This window comes from Coenobita brevimanus, chromosome 69 (genome assembly GCF_032717465.1).
Source record: "Coenobita brevimanus isolate Jiangsu-jjx chromosome 69, ASM3271746v2, whole genome shotgun sequence".
NCBI classification, from domain to species: domain Eukaryota; kingdom Metazoa; phylum Arthropoda; class Malacostraca; order Decapoda; family Coenobitidae; genus Coenobita; species Coenobita brevimanus.
Window position 1 is genome coordinate 26,903,511 of NC_137022.1, and position 17,694 is coordinate 26,921,204.

At 40.6% G+C, this 17,694-nt stretch overlaps 1 protein-coding gene across 1 annotated transcript in view; it reads right to left on the minus strand.

Annotated features, from left to right (window-relative positions):
• Positions 1-3,637: 3,637 nt before the first annotated feature.
• The window catches only part of Exo70 (exocyst complex component 7), a 38,401-nt gene continuing 24,344 nt past the window's right edge, over positions 3,638-17,694 (minus strand). The window contains exons 8-15 of the mRNA XM_080277433.1: positions 17,374-17,441; positions 16,636-16,767; positions 15,330-15,509; positions 14,403-14,640; positions 12,119-12,335; positions 7,722-7,833; positions 6,636-6,769; positions 3,638-4,326 (exon numbers count right to left, since the gene is read on the minus strand). Coding sequence (XP_080133559.1) covers positions 4,224-4,326; positions 6,636-6,769; positions 7,722-7,833; positions 12,119-12,335; positions 14,403-14,640; positions 15,330-15,509; positions 16,636-16,767; positions 17,374-17,441 — 1,184 coding nt within the window. The 3' untranslated portion in view covers positions 3,638-4,223. The remainder of the gene's footprint in view (positions 4,327-6,635; positions 6,770-7,721; positions 7,834-12,118; positions 12,336-14,402; positions 14,641-15,329; positions 15,510-16,635; positions 16,768-17,373; positions 17,442-17,694) is intronic.

The following is a 17,694-nucleotide window of genomic DNA, read 5'->3' on the forward strand; positions in this document are numbered from 1 at the left end:
AAGGTTAATCAAATAGGCTGTGTGTAAATATTACATTTATTCCTTAACCCCTAACCGCCAGCTGACGTGTACAGCTGTCATGATTTTGGGCACAAAGCAAAGCCGGTTGACGTGTATAGCCACAAGCATCTTCCTGCCACCCTTTGAACTTTAACTTATCCTTACTCATTGACGGGACCACCTGGAAATGTGGGGATAATTTCATTTGAAAAAGGAGGAGTTGTTGATTCTTATGTATCTTTAATTTTTTCTCTAGCTGTTATAGTTTGGCAGATATTAGGGTTTGAAGTAAAAATATTTTTTTCTGTCACGGATATCACCCCTAGGGAGGAGTGTGCAATATTGGAAAACCCCTGGCGTGTAGGGGTTAAGTAAGTATGTACAGTATCCACTTGTTTATATTCTAATACACTAGCACAACACAATATTTACAATACCAGATGTTTCCTCTATACAGTATATAAATATAAAGGCAATTATAAACAAAGCCTGTATTTACCAATACTATATAGTCTGTAAGAGTAAACTTGCTGTACAACAGATTAATTTCTTGAGGAATGTATATATACAATTGGCCCCTAAGTTTCATGTCAAACTGGTACCATGAACTTGGCGTGAAACCTGAATTTCGTGAACTGAAAAGTATTAATACAATGGTAAAAAGTCTAACTGGTTCTATAGTACCTCCCAAAGTCACTCTTTTTTTCTTTTGCGATGTAATTCTCATGAAACAGGATACCAGAATAACTGACAACCATACGAATATGATAAAAATGAAAAAACATTTAAGTAAATGGATCACCAGCATGAAAAATCTTTGTCTTATCCAACTCCAAATACCTTTTCTTATTCACACAGACTCGATACTCATGACGTTCTTTTCTCTTTTTGCCACTTTGAAATTCCTAGTATTTCACCGTAACCACTATTACCTGGTCCTCCAATGAATGAAAAGGAAGTCATAATACAGTGCAGGTAAACCACATGAGAACAATAGCTGAAAGAAGGGAAAGGCCAAAAAAAAAAAGTGACCATGGTTGTGATCACTACCAGAGCACCACACACAAAGTCTCACAGATGGCAGGAACTGTGAAAACAACATGGCAGACAAGAGCTGACAATCCCCTTGCCCACCGGCACACCATACACTGACGCGAAAAGTGAATTCCTGATCGTGAGACATAAGTTCTTGGAATTTTGGGCTTTTCAGCAAAAGCTAAATTCGTGAGCCCAAATCATGCGAAACATAAGGGCTCACTGTGTATGTAAATATATATATATATATATAGCTACCACAAATTGACTTAGGACCTCCCACACAAGGCATTAAAAAACACTGAAATCATAGTATATCACACTGTTTGTTCATTAAATGCCATTCATTAATATGAAATCATGTTTCCCTTGTTTTTCAGGACCAGTTGGATGCATTTTGGCATGGAATCACTGAGATCTCTTAAGTAATCTAAGGACATTTCTTTGCACCAGACATTTGTCAGTTCAACCTTGAGGTTGTCCAGATTGGGTGTCTTCTTCTCTGCCATGCAGGGGCGTACTTAGAGATTTGGGGGCCCAGGGGGCTAGGTTCTTTGTGGAGCCCCCCTCCAACATCTAAATATAGGGGGCCCCCCCAAAAGCTAGGGCCTGCCATAGCTATATTGTAAGAGAACTGTGGGCAGGCTTTATAGTGTAACAGTTTAACATTCGTAATCCTTACCGTAACAGGTTTTTAATTACCAAAGTACATTTTTCTGGTGTGTTTTACAGTGGTATTAATGAAACTGGTAAAAATTTATGATGCTAATGTTATGATGTAGCAACCCACCTAACCTCACCCTACCCAGCCTAACCTAATCTATGGTAAACCTAACTCATCAACACCAAAAAACAATTATCAGATTAATTAAAGCATTAATAATACTGAAAAACACATCAGGAAAATGTATTTTGGTCATTAAAAACGAGTTATGGCAACTTCTAAGTACTGTTCCGTGATCCTCTCAACTCTAAAAAATTACAAAAACGAAAAATATATATATATATATATTTATATACAGTATTACAACAGAAAGTATTTCCAATAATTTATATCACAATTAGTCGTAGACAGTACTGTTGTTTGTTATAAAAGCCAATTTTCAGGAGTCGGCAGCATTGCACCCACCGGTTCCAATGTCAGGTGACGACTGAAACCGTGAGATGTGTCTGGAATGTATTGGAAGATTTAGGCCTACCACTTGGCTACAAGTTGCCAGATATCTCATTCTCAAATCTTATCTAATATCTCAGCCGGGATTGTTGGGATGATAAATATATATATTTTTAAATATTAATAAAATACTTAAAAACTTTTAAGCCTTTTGGGGGTCCCCCTCAATTGGGGGCCGGCGGGTGCAGTTTCAAACAGTTTCCCCCGCCTCCCCCTCAGGTACACCACTGCTGCCATGATTTTCTTCATCTTTGCCCAGCAGTTTTATGTCGGATTTTGATCTGGACTGTTGCCAGGCCATTCGAGGACCTCAATCCGATTATTCTGAAGCCATTTTGTCACCTTGCTTGACTTATGACACGGAACTGAATTGTGCATGAAAAGGTCGCACCGATGAATAGCAAAAAATTTAAACAAATGATCTTTCAGAACTTGAATGTACTGGCCACCATTCATTATCAAGTTCTTAGGAAGAAAGTAGAGGCCTCCCCTTCCCATTTCACCTAAGAAACACCCCCATACCATTGCTGATTGTGGGTGCTTAACAGTCAGCACTGTTTAGGCAGGGTCATATCAACTATGAGAGGCAGGGCGACGAACCTTGGCAGAACGCACATGGAACATTTGTAATGTGCTTTCATCGCAAAACATAACTCTTCTCCACTCATCCGATGTCCAGTGTGCATACTTCATGGCAAACTGAATGCGCTGCTTCTTCATGCGGTCAGTGAGAAGCGGTTTCTTGGCTGCGGTGTGGCTCGGCAAACCCAGCTCCTCCTGCAAGCGGTGTTGGATAGTTCGAATTGAGAGGTCTTGTAACAGCTGGAGATGCATTATCTTCATTTCTGCTGCAGTCAGTCGAGGATTCTTGATTACTTCCCTCTTCAGAAGCATATCTGTACCTCTAGAAGTCGTCCTATTCTTTCCACCGCCATGCTTGTGCTCTGGTACAACATCAGGTGGCAGTCAACTTTGTGCATTCAGCACGTTCACAAATCGTGTTGATAGGGACATTATCCTGCCTCCATGCAATGATACGGACCCTCTCATCCCTTAAGCAGTACTTTCCAGGAATGACAACTCAACTCTAGGAAAATAACTGGGCAAACAATAATGCACATGAAAAAAGAGGGAAGTGCAAGCTTGGAGTGACGGGAACATAAACTCCCACTCTCGCTTCTGGGCAAGCAATGACGTGACGAGTGTTTCACCACCTCCCACCGACACCATAGGCATTGCCAGTTACTTCTTGCCCCCCAAATTCACTTGGTAGAGGTGGAAACACAAAGCAAAGACAGACAACTCTCTCATAGAAATTCTGTGTGTAGGTTCTAAGTCAATTTGCAATACGTGTATACAGTATACTGCATCTATCTATCTCTCTATCAATAAACTTGCAAAGTATACATTATACATTCACATCTTTGTCTCATACATAAATAGAGTACAGCCAAGCTTCATGCTGTGACTGATAAAGAAACTAGGCCTTAAGGTGTATCAGCCAGGAACAGTCCTAATAATCAATAGCAGTAGCAGTGGTCTGTTAGTCCAGCAATGTTTCCTATAACCAGCTAGGAAACCATGGCTAGTACTTAACCCCTTCAACGAGAGGGTTATATTTTATTTTTGCCAGTACCAAATGATGTTAAAGTTATGAGAACACCCTACAAGTGAAAGTTATATTTAACTCCTCCAGCTTGAAGAGTCTCAAATGAAGTACATCATGGGAAGGCAGCAAGAATAAAATAAAAACTCATCAGACAGAAGGGGGTTAACATTTATTTTGTAACAGACTGAATTACCTTCTTTTACATTTTAATTAGGCTGTTACTGGTTTATTTTACTAAGCTCAGTAGAAACCCGCAGCACCAGACATTTAATAATCAACTCAGTATTAGTGATACAGCCAAGAATAATTGATTTTATGCTATTCCACTTTACAACAGATCATTCTAGAATCTTACCACAGCCAATGGGTTGTCAAATTGTAGGATGAGGTTGAGAGTATTCTAACTTAGGCAGCAACATCAAAGAACTTGTCCACCATACTTGCCACATCTGCTGGTGTATACTTAATGTACTTTTCAGTATTCTTTGTGAAGGAAATTGAGGCATATCTGAAAAGAAATGGATAACACAATGATTATTTAATGAAAAATTAAGTTTCAAATGCCTTCACCTACATTCAAAGTAAGTGCAGGATACAATTTGCTATTAAGTTCTGAAACTCAGCATTTATGAGCCTCTTTAGGAACTGAACAATGTAAATGTCGAAGTGGTCTTGACAATGAAGTGACTTTGCAGTGAAGCAGCTTGGCATCAAGTGGCTTGGCGATCAGTAACTTTACTAGTCAGTTCACTGAAAAAGCTTGACCCAAGAAGGGTCAACATCAAAGGGAGGTCCTAAAGCTGCATGCCATAAAACCAGATGTCGGACCTGATAAGAGCAAAGTAAAATATAAAAGCCACCAGAAATGAGTAAATACAGTACTAAAGAGTGGTAGGAAAGAAGAGAAGAGGAAAGCATGGAGAGAAAGACTGGAGACAAAAAGGACCCTTTTAGTTGCCTCCTGCGAAGACCAGGGATACTGGGAAATTCATCCCTCCTCCCTAGGGGGACAGCCTCTTAAGGATTAGGCTGTAAACCTCTATGTATCGATAATATACCTAGATTAGGCAGTTCCATTTCCTAATTGTTCCAGTTAAAAAATAAATAAATAAATAAATAAATGCAGGTTAACTAAACTGACATTTTAGATACCCATCAAGTGAACTCCATGCATTCAAACTGTCCTCATAAGTGAGAATCCCATGTGCATACCAGCAAGCCAGTTGTCCTTGAATACCTGTACTGTATTCATTAGAGAGAGAGAGAGAGAGAGAGAGAGAGAGAGAGAGAGAGAGAGATTTGTACCCTGACTACAGGAAATGCCAGAGGGAACTCTGAAGCATACGGTATATTGTCTCAGAAGTGAGACCTCTCTGATGGTTTCGGAAATCCGGTACAAAGTAAAAAACTGTGGAGGGGAGCACTGGGCCCAAAAACATTGTAAACAACTGAGTTGTGCAAGTGCTTACTACAGATGGCTCTGCTGAACTCTACAAAAGGTGACCTATAGGAGGTTCACAAGACTGCATGTGCCTAGCTGGTGTTCTTCAGAGATTCATTTCTCTGCCGAGTGGATTACAGTACTCAAGGCCTTTCAGAGGTCAGAGTTGGGAAGAGCAGCTTTACCATACCCTAAAAGGGTGATGCAAGCATTTATGTTGGAGCCTTTACAAATGATACGAAAGAATTTAAGTGTCACTGGAGGCTTAAAATTCATAGCACTTCTTCCTCAGTTAATATATTTTGCACATTATATTGATATAACCATTACTAACACAATATGCATCAATGATGTACAAGTGGGTATCAAGATGTAATGTCCAGAAAAAATTGCTGAAGGGAAAGGTGCTATAAAATCTCCTATCACTTAGAATATGACTGAAGAACCTGCTAATTTCAATGCCTGGCCAATGGGGTTAACTTGCATCATAATATATATATATATATATATATATATATATATATATATATATATATATATATATATATATATGGTATATATTTTAAATTAGAGGAACTGAGATGCAAGCCTGATCTTAGCACATTATGGATATACAACTGTTGAGGCACTAACCCGTACACGCAATTAAATTATCTTTTCCTTAAACCTGCCAATTATTTAACCTGATGCTTGTTATCCACTTGCCTATAATCTTTAAAGCACACAAATGTATGGAGAAACTGTGTATCTATCTACAACCAAGTGCCTTAATCCCATACATTAAGGGGTGGTCATGAACAGTGTCACCATGTCATCCTGGCTTTATAATGCAAAATTATTTTTGATCTGAACAGTACTTTTTCTTGAACCTTTCAGTATGACCATCTTCTTAAAGTAAAATTCCCACCAGATGACTCCTTAAGCTTCAGAAGCATCTTTCTTTTTGATGATAAAGACTTTATAATATTCATTTTGAAATGTCTACAGCATAATCTACAGAATTCTTAAACTTAAGAAAGACTCTTCTGATTTAAGAGGTTAAATATAATCTCCATTAACTTTTTAGCTCAAGGACATTTATTTAATTCCAGCTACTACTGAACTATTACAAATCAGCTTCAGAAAGACCCTTGGCTGAAAAGGTTCATTTAGAGGGTCATTTATTCTTGCTACCACCTGACAACTGCATTCAGTTTGGGGAAGTTCTCTCATACTGATGGGGTTAGGGAAGGCTACATCTAATGTAGTTCAAAAATCACTGCACCTCCTCTATATACAATCCTAAGGAGGTAGTATGAATCAAACGAAAAATATATCACTGGAGTGAAGAGATTAAAGGTTATTTGCAGTTGCAAAGACCAAACATTATCACTAACTTGTCATAGAAGGCCTGGTATTTGGGTAGGATGTATTCCATGTTGTCCCTCTTCAGACTCTCCCGCAGTTCTCTGTCAGGGATGGAGTAGCTTCGTTGCACTTTGGACATCTCTTCTATCTCCTTGTTGAACCCCTGAAATATTATGTGATGAATTTAAACCACTTCAGTCTGGTGACATTTTAATGCGTGTGTGTGTGCATGTGTGTGTGCACACGTGTTACCCCCAGAATATTTCATTCGGTTTGGGGATATTTTTTCAAGCTCTATGGGTCAGATGTTCACTTCATTAATCCCTTCACTATCCAAAACCTCCCATAAACTAAGCAGTACATCCATCCATCCATCATCCAATCCTACGTTGCCCCATGAGGAGCGTAAGAGCCCGGGGCTTGGCAAGTTAGTCCTGACATTTAGGATGAGAGTGATAAGTGGCAAAAGTCCCTGGATTGCTCATAACCTTATGTCTACTGAACCTGACAGTGTTCTCAGAATCTCTTTTCTCTTATTACAGCCTGGCTTTGTTTGTGCTTTACAGTATTGTATCATTTACTCTCATACAGGCTGCAACATGCTTGCATGTGTCAGACTTGGTTGCCTAATGACAGCTCTCCATGCTGCTTGATCTCTGGCAGCCTCCCTATTCGGTTGATCTACAGATGAACTGAATCCTGATGCAACAAAGCAATTATTGCTGCAGATTTTCAAAACTTTCTTTGAACTCACTGAAACTGCTAGATATTACAGATACTCCCAACAAGAGAGAAAAGCATGGCCTTCTGTTGCATTACATATAAAAGCCTACACAGCCACATGGGCAAGAGAAATATGGTACTCTTTCTGTCAAAGTGTGATATGTCAAATGTTACCTTGGGATGGAGTTTATATCCACCTCACGTCATTAAACAGTCAAGAGTTGTTCAATCTGTATGTTACATAACACATCCTGTCATTTCAGACCTAAGGGCTCAGCTTCAAGAGAAGACACTGCAACTTATTCTGCTACATGAGTGTGATGGCGGCTGTATACAAAAACTTGCTTAAGAATACCTGTACATCAAACTCTGCAAACCAACACTGGACATACGGCAAATTTATCCTTGATGAGCTGTCGATCTCTGTCTCGTAACTTGCCTGCCTGGATGACTGAGAGAGGGACATCTTCATGGTTCACAAGATAGTGTAACACTCTACTCCAGCTGGAATGAAAGTAAAAATGTTGGTAAAACTATATCTTCTTAGTAACATAACAAAAAATAAGTAAATAAATGAATCTACTTTCTCTCTAATTTGTCATTTTTTAAAGTAGTTATTATATTAATCATCATCAATCCCACTTTGCTCCACATAAACAGGTGCATAGGGGTCTGGGGATAGGTAGTCAGTCCTGGTAATGACGACCAGTCTCATTTTCCCCAGAGAGGCATTACATAAACAGTAAACCCCAACCATCCCTCAGATGGAACCCATAACAAGCTCACCCAGTTGGAGTGCCATAACCCACTAAACCACCGGGTGTCATTTGGTTATATGGTTACTACCCAGCACAGTAAATGGCTTCCTGGTATACAATGACTTGTAACTCAGTGGAGAGAGGGATAGAGTACAGTACAATGATTGTGTTGATAATGGGTGCCCCCACCTACCAAAACATATTAACAGATGATTACATTATCAAACCCCTGCTTCCCCGAATAAAGCTGACATTTCAATAGTGTTCGTCTAGTGATTAAAGAAAGGGTCTGCTGTCCACTTCATGGTGATATGTACTTTATACAATACTCAATTAATTATGAACTATGGGTGAAACTATATCATCATCATCATCATGACCTCTTATCCCACCCTAGGGCAGGGTGAGGAGTAGCAATGTCCACACAGCCCAAGTTTGCCCAATTCAGTGGGCCATGCTTCCATTCACTCATCATTCAAGCCCCCAGAATCCTGGCTCTATCTGATATGCCAAAAACATTCACCACATTCTGTAGCTTAACATAAATCCAAGTCAATCCGGATGCTGTCAGTTAAAAAGAGGTGCCAAATCCCTGATCATGCACCTCTTCTCACAGCATTCATCCAGCCAGCTCGATCTCTTGTCCGTTCCCTAACCTCACCAACTTCCATACCTCTCTTCCTCATACACTCATTCACCATATCCCTCCACCATCTTCTTGGCCTACCTCACATCCTCCCTCCTTCAAATTCACTCAGATATACCTTTTTCACCACTCTACTGCCATCCACTCTCCCCAAATGACCACACCATCTCAGTACACTCTCTTCGATTCTGGTGTCCACAGACTTCCTCACTCCACATCTTTCACGAATCACATTATTTCGTATCCTATCCACTCTCTGTACTCAACATACTTTCCTCAGCAGTCCTATCTCCACTGCTCTCACTCTTGACATTTCATTTTCATGCCACATCAAAGTCTCACATCCATAAGGTAAAGTTGGCACTAACACTCCTTCATGTATGCCTCGTGCAGCTGCAACACTCAAGTCTCTGTTTCTTATCAAGGCCTTCATAGTGCCAGCTACTTGCCTTCCTCGTGTCACTGTACTTTCCACTTCTTTTGCACATTTGCCTCTTTTTTTCTGTCGCTGTACCCAGGTATTTGGACTCTCTCCCCAATTCCAATCTTTCTCCATTCACTGTAACATCACAATGGGTGTCACCTTCTCTCTCAATAATCATCACTTTACTCTTTTCTACATTTACTTTCAAGGCACAATGCTCACAGACATCTATAAAACTCTGGGCTAGTCTACCAAGTTCTTGTCCGGTATTTGCAATTAGTACTGCATCATCAGCATACAACAAATTTGAGATATTCCATCCATCACCATTCATTACCAGTGCCATCCCTCTCTCCATTACATGTGTTTTTACTTTTCCCATCACCCCATCCATATATATATTGAACAACCATGGGGACATTTACAAATCCATCCATCACCATTCATTACCAATGCCATCTCTCTCTCCATTACTCGTGTTCTTACTTCTCTCATCACCCCATCCACATATATATATATATATATATATATATATATATATATATATATATATATATATATATATACTGAACAACCATGGAGACATCACACAACCTTGTCACATGGCCAATCTGATTGTGAACCATTCACTTAGATGCCCATTTACCCTTTCGCATGCCACACTACCATCATAAAAACACTCGATGGTATCTAGCAGCTTACCATCTATGCCATCCATGCGTGAAACCTTCCACAAACCTTCTCTGTCTACTTTGTCGTATGCTTTTTCCAGATCCTTGAAACTATAACTCAAACTAAACCAAACAAGACATAACCTTACTATCAAAGCTGTATCCTTTGCTCCTAAACTTTGAAGAACCATGGCCTAACCTAACACTGGCATGGCACTGGCTTATCTGAAGAATATTTTGACAATTCCTGATTAGCAAGCTTATACTACATCACTGGTGTTCAGATGTCCTACACATACATAAAAAGGTATTGAGCCCCAACTATTGAAACACCACTGCCTTTTGAAGACGGCTCTCTTATGTTATTTTTCATGGCTCAATATTTTCTTTATTACCATTACCCAGAATAACTGTTTCACACAATATTAACTCTCTGACTGCAAGATACAAAATTTGTATTACAGTGGCCTTGCATCCAACACACAATTATTTAGTACTGATTGCCTTTAATAAGTAAGACACTCAAAAGACAGAAGGTGGGAGGAGGGTGGGCACAGAGCACTTATGTTAGTATGGTTTACTTCAACAAATGTGTGTGAAATCTGACGAGTTTTGTGAAGTCCTGGGAGAGGTGCCATAGCCGGGAGACCATGCACTGGCCGGGAGAGGAGCAGTGATGAATCAAAACCTAATTTGAGCACGACATCACTGAAAGCCAATCTCTCCAACACAACAAGAGGATACTGGAGAGTAATATTGTGATGTTTGTGCTATCTACCCTTATTTGTCATGACAAGCATACTAACAGCCAACCCACAAAAAAGGCAAAACCTCACACATGAAGAGATGAAAATTAATATTACTGAACAATGAAATTTAAACACAAAAATCCATCCATCCATCATCCAGTCCTATGCCGCCCCATAAGAAGCATAGGAGCCTGGGGCTAGGCAAGTTGGTCCTGAAATTTAAGATGAGAGTGACCAGCCTCACTCATCCCTGAGTGGCATTACGTGAGCAATAAATCCCAACCATCCCTTGGATATAAACCTACACAGGCCCAATCCAACTGGAGCGCCTTAATTACCCACTAAACCACCATGCGCCATAGTTTGGTTATATGGTTACCACCCAGCACTGTAAATGGTTTCCTGGTGTTACATGAAACCAACTGACTTGTCACTCATGGGAGACTCTACACTGAGTGACAAGCCAAATGGTTTCTTGTACACAAGGAAACCCTTTATTATGCTGGGTGCTCTTCTGTCTTTCATTCTTTCCTCTTCTTTCTGCCCATGGGTGACTCTACACTGAGTGACAAGCCAAATGGTTTCCTGTACACCAGGAAACTATTTACCATGCTAGGTGGTAACCATATAACCAAATTTTGGCGCCTGGTGGTTTAGTGGGTAATTATTGTGCTCCAATCGGACTGAGCTGGTGAAGGTTTATATCCAAGGGATGGTTGGGGTTTATTGCTCATGTAATGCCCCTTGGGGATGAGTGAGGCTGGTCACTCTCATCTTAAATGTTCGGACCAACTGCCTAGCCCCGGGCTCCTACGCTCCTCATGGGGAAACGTAGGATTGGATGATGGATGGTAACCATATAACCAAATTATGGTGCCTGGTGGTTTAGTCGATAATTATGGAGTTCCAGTTGGATTGGGCCTGTGTAGGTTTATTACTAAGGGGTGGTTGGGGTTTACTGCTCATGTAATGCAACTCAGGGATGAGTAAGGCTGGCCACTTTCATCTTAAATGTCAGGAACAACTTGCCTAGCCCCGGGCTCCTATGCTCCTCATTGGGAGGCATAGGTATGGATGATGGATGGATTGATTTTTATGCTTGCTCATCACTGTTTGCAACATTCTAGGTATTTTTGTGCCTTAAATTAATCTTATCTAAATAATTTTCCCTATAAGGGTTATTATTTTTTCTGTACAGTATGGAATCAGTCCAGTGGACCAGTGCTGTCCGATGACAGTACCATTCTGGACGCAAGGTCTCTGTATATACAGTACCAGCTTATGTCTCAAGATTTTAATTCATTCATTCATCTAATAATTTCTCAAAAACCTACAACACCAACTATGCAACAATATCTTCAGTGTTTTGTCCACAAAATAAGACCACTGTATTTTAGTACAGCTAACACCAGACTAATTCAGCTCTAAAAAACACACCCCATCCAATGGGTTAAACATGCAAAAACCTGACAACTTGAAGTGAGGTCACACCAGTCACTTACTGGGCTGTTCTGATCACTAGACCTACAGGTGCCACTTACCTCTGTGAATACAATCCCTTCTGCTCCATAATCTGGTCTTTGTACATCTTCTCACACTGTGGTTCAGCAAGAGAAACCAGGCTTAGAAGTTCAGAGCTCTGCAGTGTCTTAAGAATGTAGTTGTAGTTGTTGAGGCGGAATATTGCTCGTAGCGTGACATCACTGTACGACTCGCTGCGACTCACTAATGCAAGACCTAAGTTGACCAGCACCCTTTCTGAAACATGGAAAATAAAGAAATCTCGTAGTTAATCCATTCAGGACATAATCATCATCATTCTTTTTCCTACCTACAGACAGGGTGAGGTCCATCCATCTACCGTCCAATCCTATGTCGTCCCTTCTGAAGCACAGGAGCCCGGAGCTAGACAAGTTCGTCCTGATATTAAAGATGAGAATAACCTGCCTCACTCCTCCCTGATGGCATTATGTGAGCAATAAACCCCAACCACCCCTTGGACATAAACCTGCACTGGCTCAATCCGATTGGAGCACTTTAATTATCCACAAAATCATCCGGTGCCAAAATTTGGTTGTATGGTTAGGTGGGGGAGCTCACCATCCATTCTTTTGATGCAGTGCTGCTTTGGGTGCCTGCCCTTTCCCCTCTTCCTTCCTCTTCTGTCTTTTTTTCCTTCCTTCATTCTTTCCTCTTACTTCTGCCTATGGGTGACTTTACACTCCCTCTTCTGCCTTTCTTTCCTTCAGTCTTTCCTCTTCCTTCTGGCTATGGGTTACTCTACACTGAGTGACAAGTCAAATGGTTCCTGTACACCAGGAAATCACTTACTACACTGGGTGGTAACCATATAACCATATTATGGCACCTCGTGGTTTAATGGGTAATTTTGGAGCTCGAATCGGATTGAGCCTGTGCAGGTTATCCAAGGGGTGGTTGGGGCTTATTGCTTATGTAAGGTCACTCAAGGATGAGTGAGGCTGGTTGCTCTCTTCTTAAATGTTAGGATGAACTTGCCTAGCCCTGGGCTCCTATGCTACTCACGGGGCAACATAGGATTGGATGATGGATGGACGGTTACCACCCAGTGTAGTAAATGGTTTCCTGGTGTACAGGAAACCATTTGGCTTGTCACTCAGTGTAGAGTCACCCATGGGCAGGAAGAGGAAAAAGTGAAGGAAAGAAAGACTAAGGAGGGAGTGTAAAGTCACCCACAGACAGAAGGAAGTCGAAAGAATGAAGGAAAGAAAGGCAGAAGTGGAAGGAAGGATGAGAGGAAAGGTCAGACGCCCAAAACAGCACTACATCAAGTGAGTAGTGAGGTAAGGTTCACAAATCAATGAAAAAAGGCCAGAAAGAACTATCAATACTTCAAGTGAAATATAATGCCTTATTCTATTCTTGCTATCTTCAGATGACTGTCTTCAGACCAAGATATTTCCCGGCCAACCATTCACAAACTATTCAAGCTTGTGGAATCCTGGTTGTACTTATTGACCAAATCACCTTTTTTTTTTTTTTTTTTTTTTTAATAGAGTCTTACATAGTAGAAGCAGTGCTGGAAAGGGAGGTCTTCTTATGATGGCACTGATAGAAATGGGTGGCTCCACTGTCCCATTATACAGAAGTCCCTCAAATCTCCACCTGTCCCCTGCAAGGTGGATGATGGACTGCAGAAGAAGGCTAATTTCAGCCATGGATAGTGGACTGCAGAAGAAGGCTAACTTCAGCCTTGGATGGTGGACTGCAGAAGAAGGCTAACTTCAGCCTTAACTCCACTGTGTTCACATTAACTCTTTAAGATGGGCACCGGAATGGCAAGACATACGCCCAGGACGGGCATAACTGGTGGGTGCAATATGGTGGGGGGTTGGGGGTGTGGGGTAGGGAGGGAGTAGAGGATAAGGAGTAGAGGGTGGTGGGGGACATAGGAGGTGGGGGTGGGGGGACATGACCGCATATGCGGACACCTGTCTTTTTGGCCCAAGTACCCTTGGACAGCATACTGTATGTGGACATCCATCTTTCTGGCACTAGTACCCTCGGACAGCATATGCAGACACCTGTCTTTTTGGCCCGAGTACCTTCACACAGCATATGCGGACACCTGTCTTTTTGGCCCTAGTACCCTCAGACAGCATATGCAGACACCTGTCTTTTTAGCCTTAGTACCCTTGGACAGCAAGCGGATGTTTGTCTTTTTGGCCCTAGTACCCTCGGACAGCATATGCGGACACCTGTCTTTAAAAAAGGTTATAACTATTACTATTACTACTACCACTACTACTTTATACATGCCAGGTAAAGCCATCAGTATAAGCTCACTAATGTATGCTCCTAATAATGCCCTGTGGTCCAGGCCTCGGGTCAGTGTGGTCATGGCGGAGGTGAAGCTCGTGTCACGCTGCTGCAGGATGGGTGCCAGAGTGGATGCATACTCTAGCAGCTGCTCCGTAAAGAAGAGTGCGTTGCTGGTCAACTCATGTACGGTACCATCTCGAGGTAGTCCACGCTCACCCTCACTCTTCACACTGTCCACGAACCCTTCTAGTGCCTTCACACACTGTTACACAAAATTCAGGTTTAAAGTTATGGCATTGTTACAATTGCATCATTTCTTCCTAGAGCAATATGTAATAAAAGTCAATTTATGAATCATGGCTGGCCTTGCACATAGTTTGAAGACAATGTAATTACAGAAACAAATACAGTACAGTACAGCACTATTTCTCAAAATATTTCAAAAATTAAGAATAAAGGAATGATTTCTTGAACAATATTTGGTATCAATATTAATAATGGCAGTGAAATCGCCATTATCTTCTTGTAACGTGACAGTGTCTGGACTGAGTCTATCGGATATGTTTATGTGAAGCTACAGAATGTGGTGAATGTTTTCAGCATATCAGCTAGAGCCAGGATTCCAGGGGCTTGAATGATGAGTGAATGGAAGTGTGGCCCATTGGACTGGGCAAACTTAGGCTGTCTGGATGTGCTATTCCTCACTCTTCCCTAGGGTGGGAAAGGAGGTCCAGATGATGATGATGATAATATGTGGGACAATTCTTGACCACTAGTATGCTAAATCTAATCTCAAGTACTGAAGAAAGTGTATTTTTACCCCAATTAACTGCAATCAAGGAGGTTTGAGTGTATAAAGTTGTACAAGAAATAAAGCCATGATTACAAACACTTCACATCCCTGCCTAGTCTTAATTACAAAAGGACATCTTCCCTGCAACAACTACTTACTGTCTCCTGCAACATGTTGATAATGGCAGCAAACTTAGAGCGTATAGATGTCTGGCAGTTGGTAAGCAGTTTGTGGTAGTGTGGCTGCATGGCAGTGACGTGACGCAGCATGGCCAGCACACCTAGTACTGCCTGGTGATCTCCACGACCTACACACCGACGTGCTTCACCTGCCAATGCCTGGAGGACAAATAATCATCGTCATCATCATCACCATCCTGGCCTTTTTTCTGTCACCATCATCACACTGATCATCAATTCTACCATCATCATCATCATCATCAAGTTTTTTTTCTAACACTGTCATCATCCCAATCATTAATTATCATCATAATCACCATTCTGACCGTTTGTTTCTTTTCCTCCTCTTCATCATCATCAATACTTCCTCCACACTGTCAACATTCTAACACGACCAGCACACCCAGTACCATCTGCTGATCCCCTCTAATACATATCTACACCTCTCTCATTAGACCCTGTAGTACGAAATACTCACCATTTTTTTCTCCCATCACTCTCATCCCAACTCTTACTAATCATCATCCTCACCTTTCTGCTCAACCATCATCATCATCATCCTCACCTTTCTGCTCAACCATCATCATCATCATCCTCACCTTTCTGCTCAACCATCATCATCATCCTTATTTATCATCCTCACCATTTTGCTCAACCATCATCATCATCCTCATCTTTTTGCTCAACCATCATCATAATCCTTATTTATCATCCTCACCTTTTTGCTCAACCATCATCATAATCCTTATTTATCATCCTCACCTTTTTGCTCAACCATCATCATCATCCTTATTCATTACCATCACTCTGACCTTTATATCATCATCCAACTCTTGCTCATGACCATCATTATCTTGATCCCTTTTCACCATCATCATCTTAGTCTTTTTTCATCACCATCACATTAATCTTTTTTATCACTACCATCTTAACCCTTATTATGACCATCATCATCCTAACCCTTACCACCACTATCATCCTAACCTTTATTTGTCATCATCATTTGATTGAGCATGCTGTTGACAGTTTTCCTTTCATGCTTTCCCCCCTTGTTTTCTGGATCTTACCTCTCATTTTTGTTGGAAAAAAGGTCTTGAGGATTACCACAGAATGCAGTCTTAGGCCTCTTTTCTTTCTTTTACTACCCCATCAAGAATGTAAGAAGTCGGGGCTAGGTTAATTAATCCACATACTCAAGTCATCTGTTGGTCACCCTCAAATTGCATTATGTGAGCAATAAAGCCCAACCTCTCCTCAGATTGTGTGATATTTTCCTATTCCTCACCTCTCCATCAGCAACTAATTGGTCCATGGGATCCCTGATGATGATTTCAAAGGTCTGTGTAACTTTGTCTTCTGGTACCAGTTGCTGAGCGAGCAAGTACTCGGCCAAACCCAGGCGATGCAGTGCTGTCACCTAGAATAAACATTTATTCCTTGTTTTATGTGATACAAAATAAATGTTTTTCAAACCTCAAATACTGTAATCTGGTGAGAAAATGGAAAATTAGCTATGTATATAACAAGGAGACTTTAACAAGCAATGTTGTGTAGTTTAGAAAGCTTTATAGCAAGTTATTTTTTTTTTTTAGGGGGAAAATACAATTAAATCCTCTTCTGATGTTGTGTCATTATTAAACTGGTGAAGAATTCCTTGTTTTTCACTATCAGCTACTCATGATTCATTATAATGTCAAATTAGGATTTCTTTTCCTTAAACCTGCCCATTTTTTTTCTTTGCTTTAAACCCCACAATTCAGTGATGATATCTAGAAAAAACAATATACTATATTAGGTCCTCACAACAAGCTGCTTCTCATGACATTCTATTTTAGGAGTAAGCCTACAAAAATTACAGGAACATTACCTGGGAGTTTAACTGCACCCTATAAAGCTGATTTGCCAGTTACTCCTTTTTATAGTAGAAACTGCAAGGAAAATTGTGAAATTTGACAAAACACCTCTCTCTCACACACGAATGCATACACAAACACAAAAAGTACCATGTGTCAAGGTGGTTTACCTGGTTTAGATAGAGCTCCACTTTACTGTCATCGAGTCCTTCCTCCCCAGGTGTTCCTGAGGTTACACCTGCCCCCATAGAAAAAAAGAAGAAAATAGCATAATAATTACATAAAGTACAGTAAAAATAAATAAATAAAACAAATGACATTCAATCCCATATCACTTTTTAAAAACCTATGAAGTAAGATACTGAGAAAGTTGACTGAAGACTCTCTCCTGCAATAACTGGTGCCAGTGACTGTGTAAACACAAGCAAAAATTGAAAGCAACACATATCAAAGATGCCCTTGTGAGTTCAGTATTGCTTTTAATTTATACA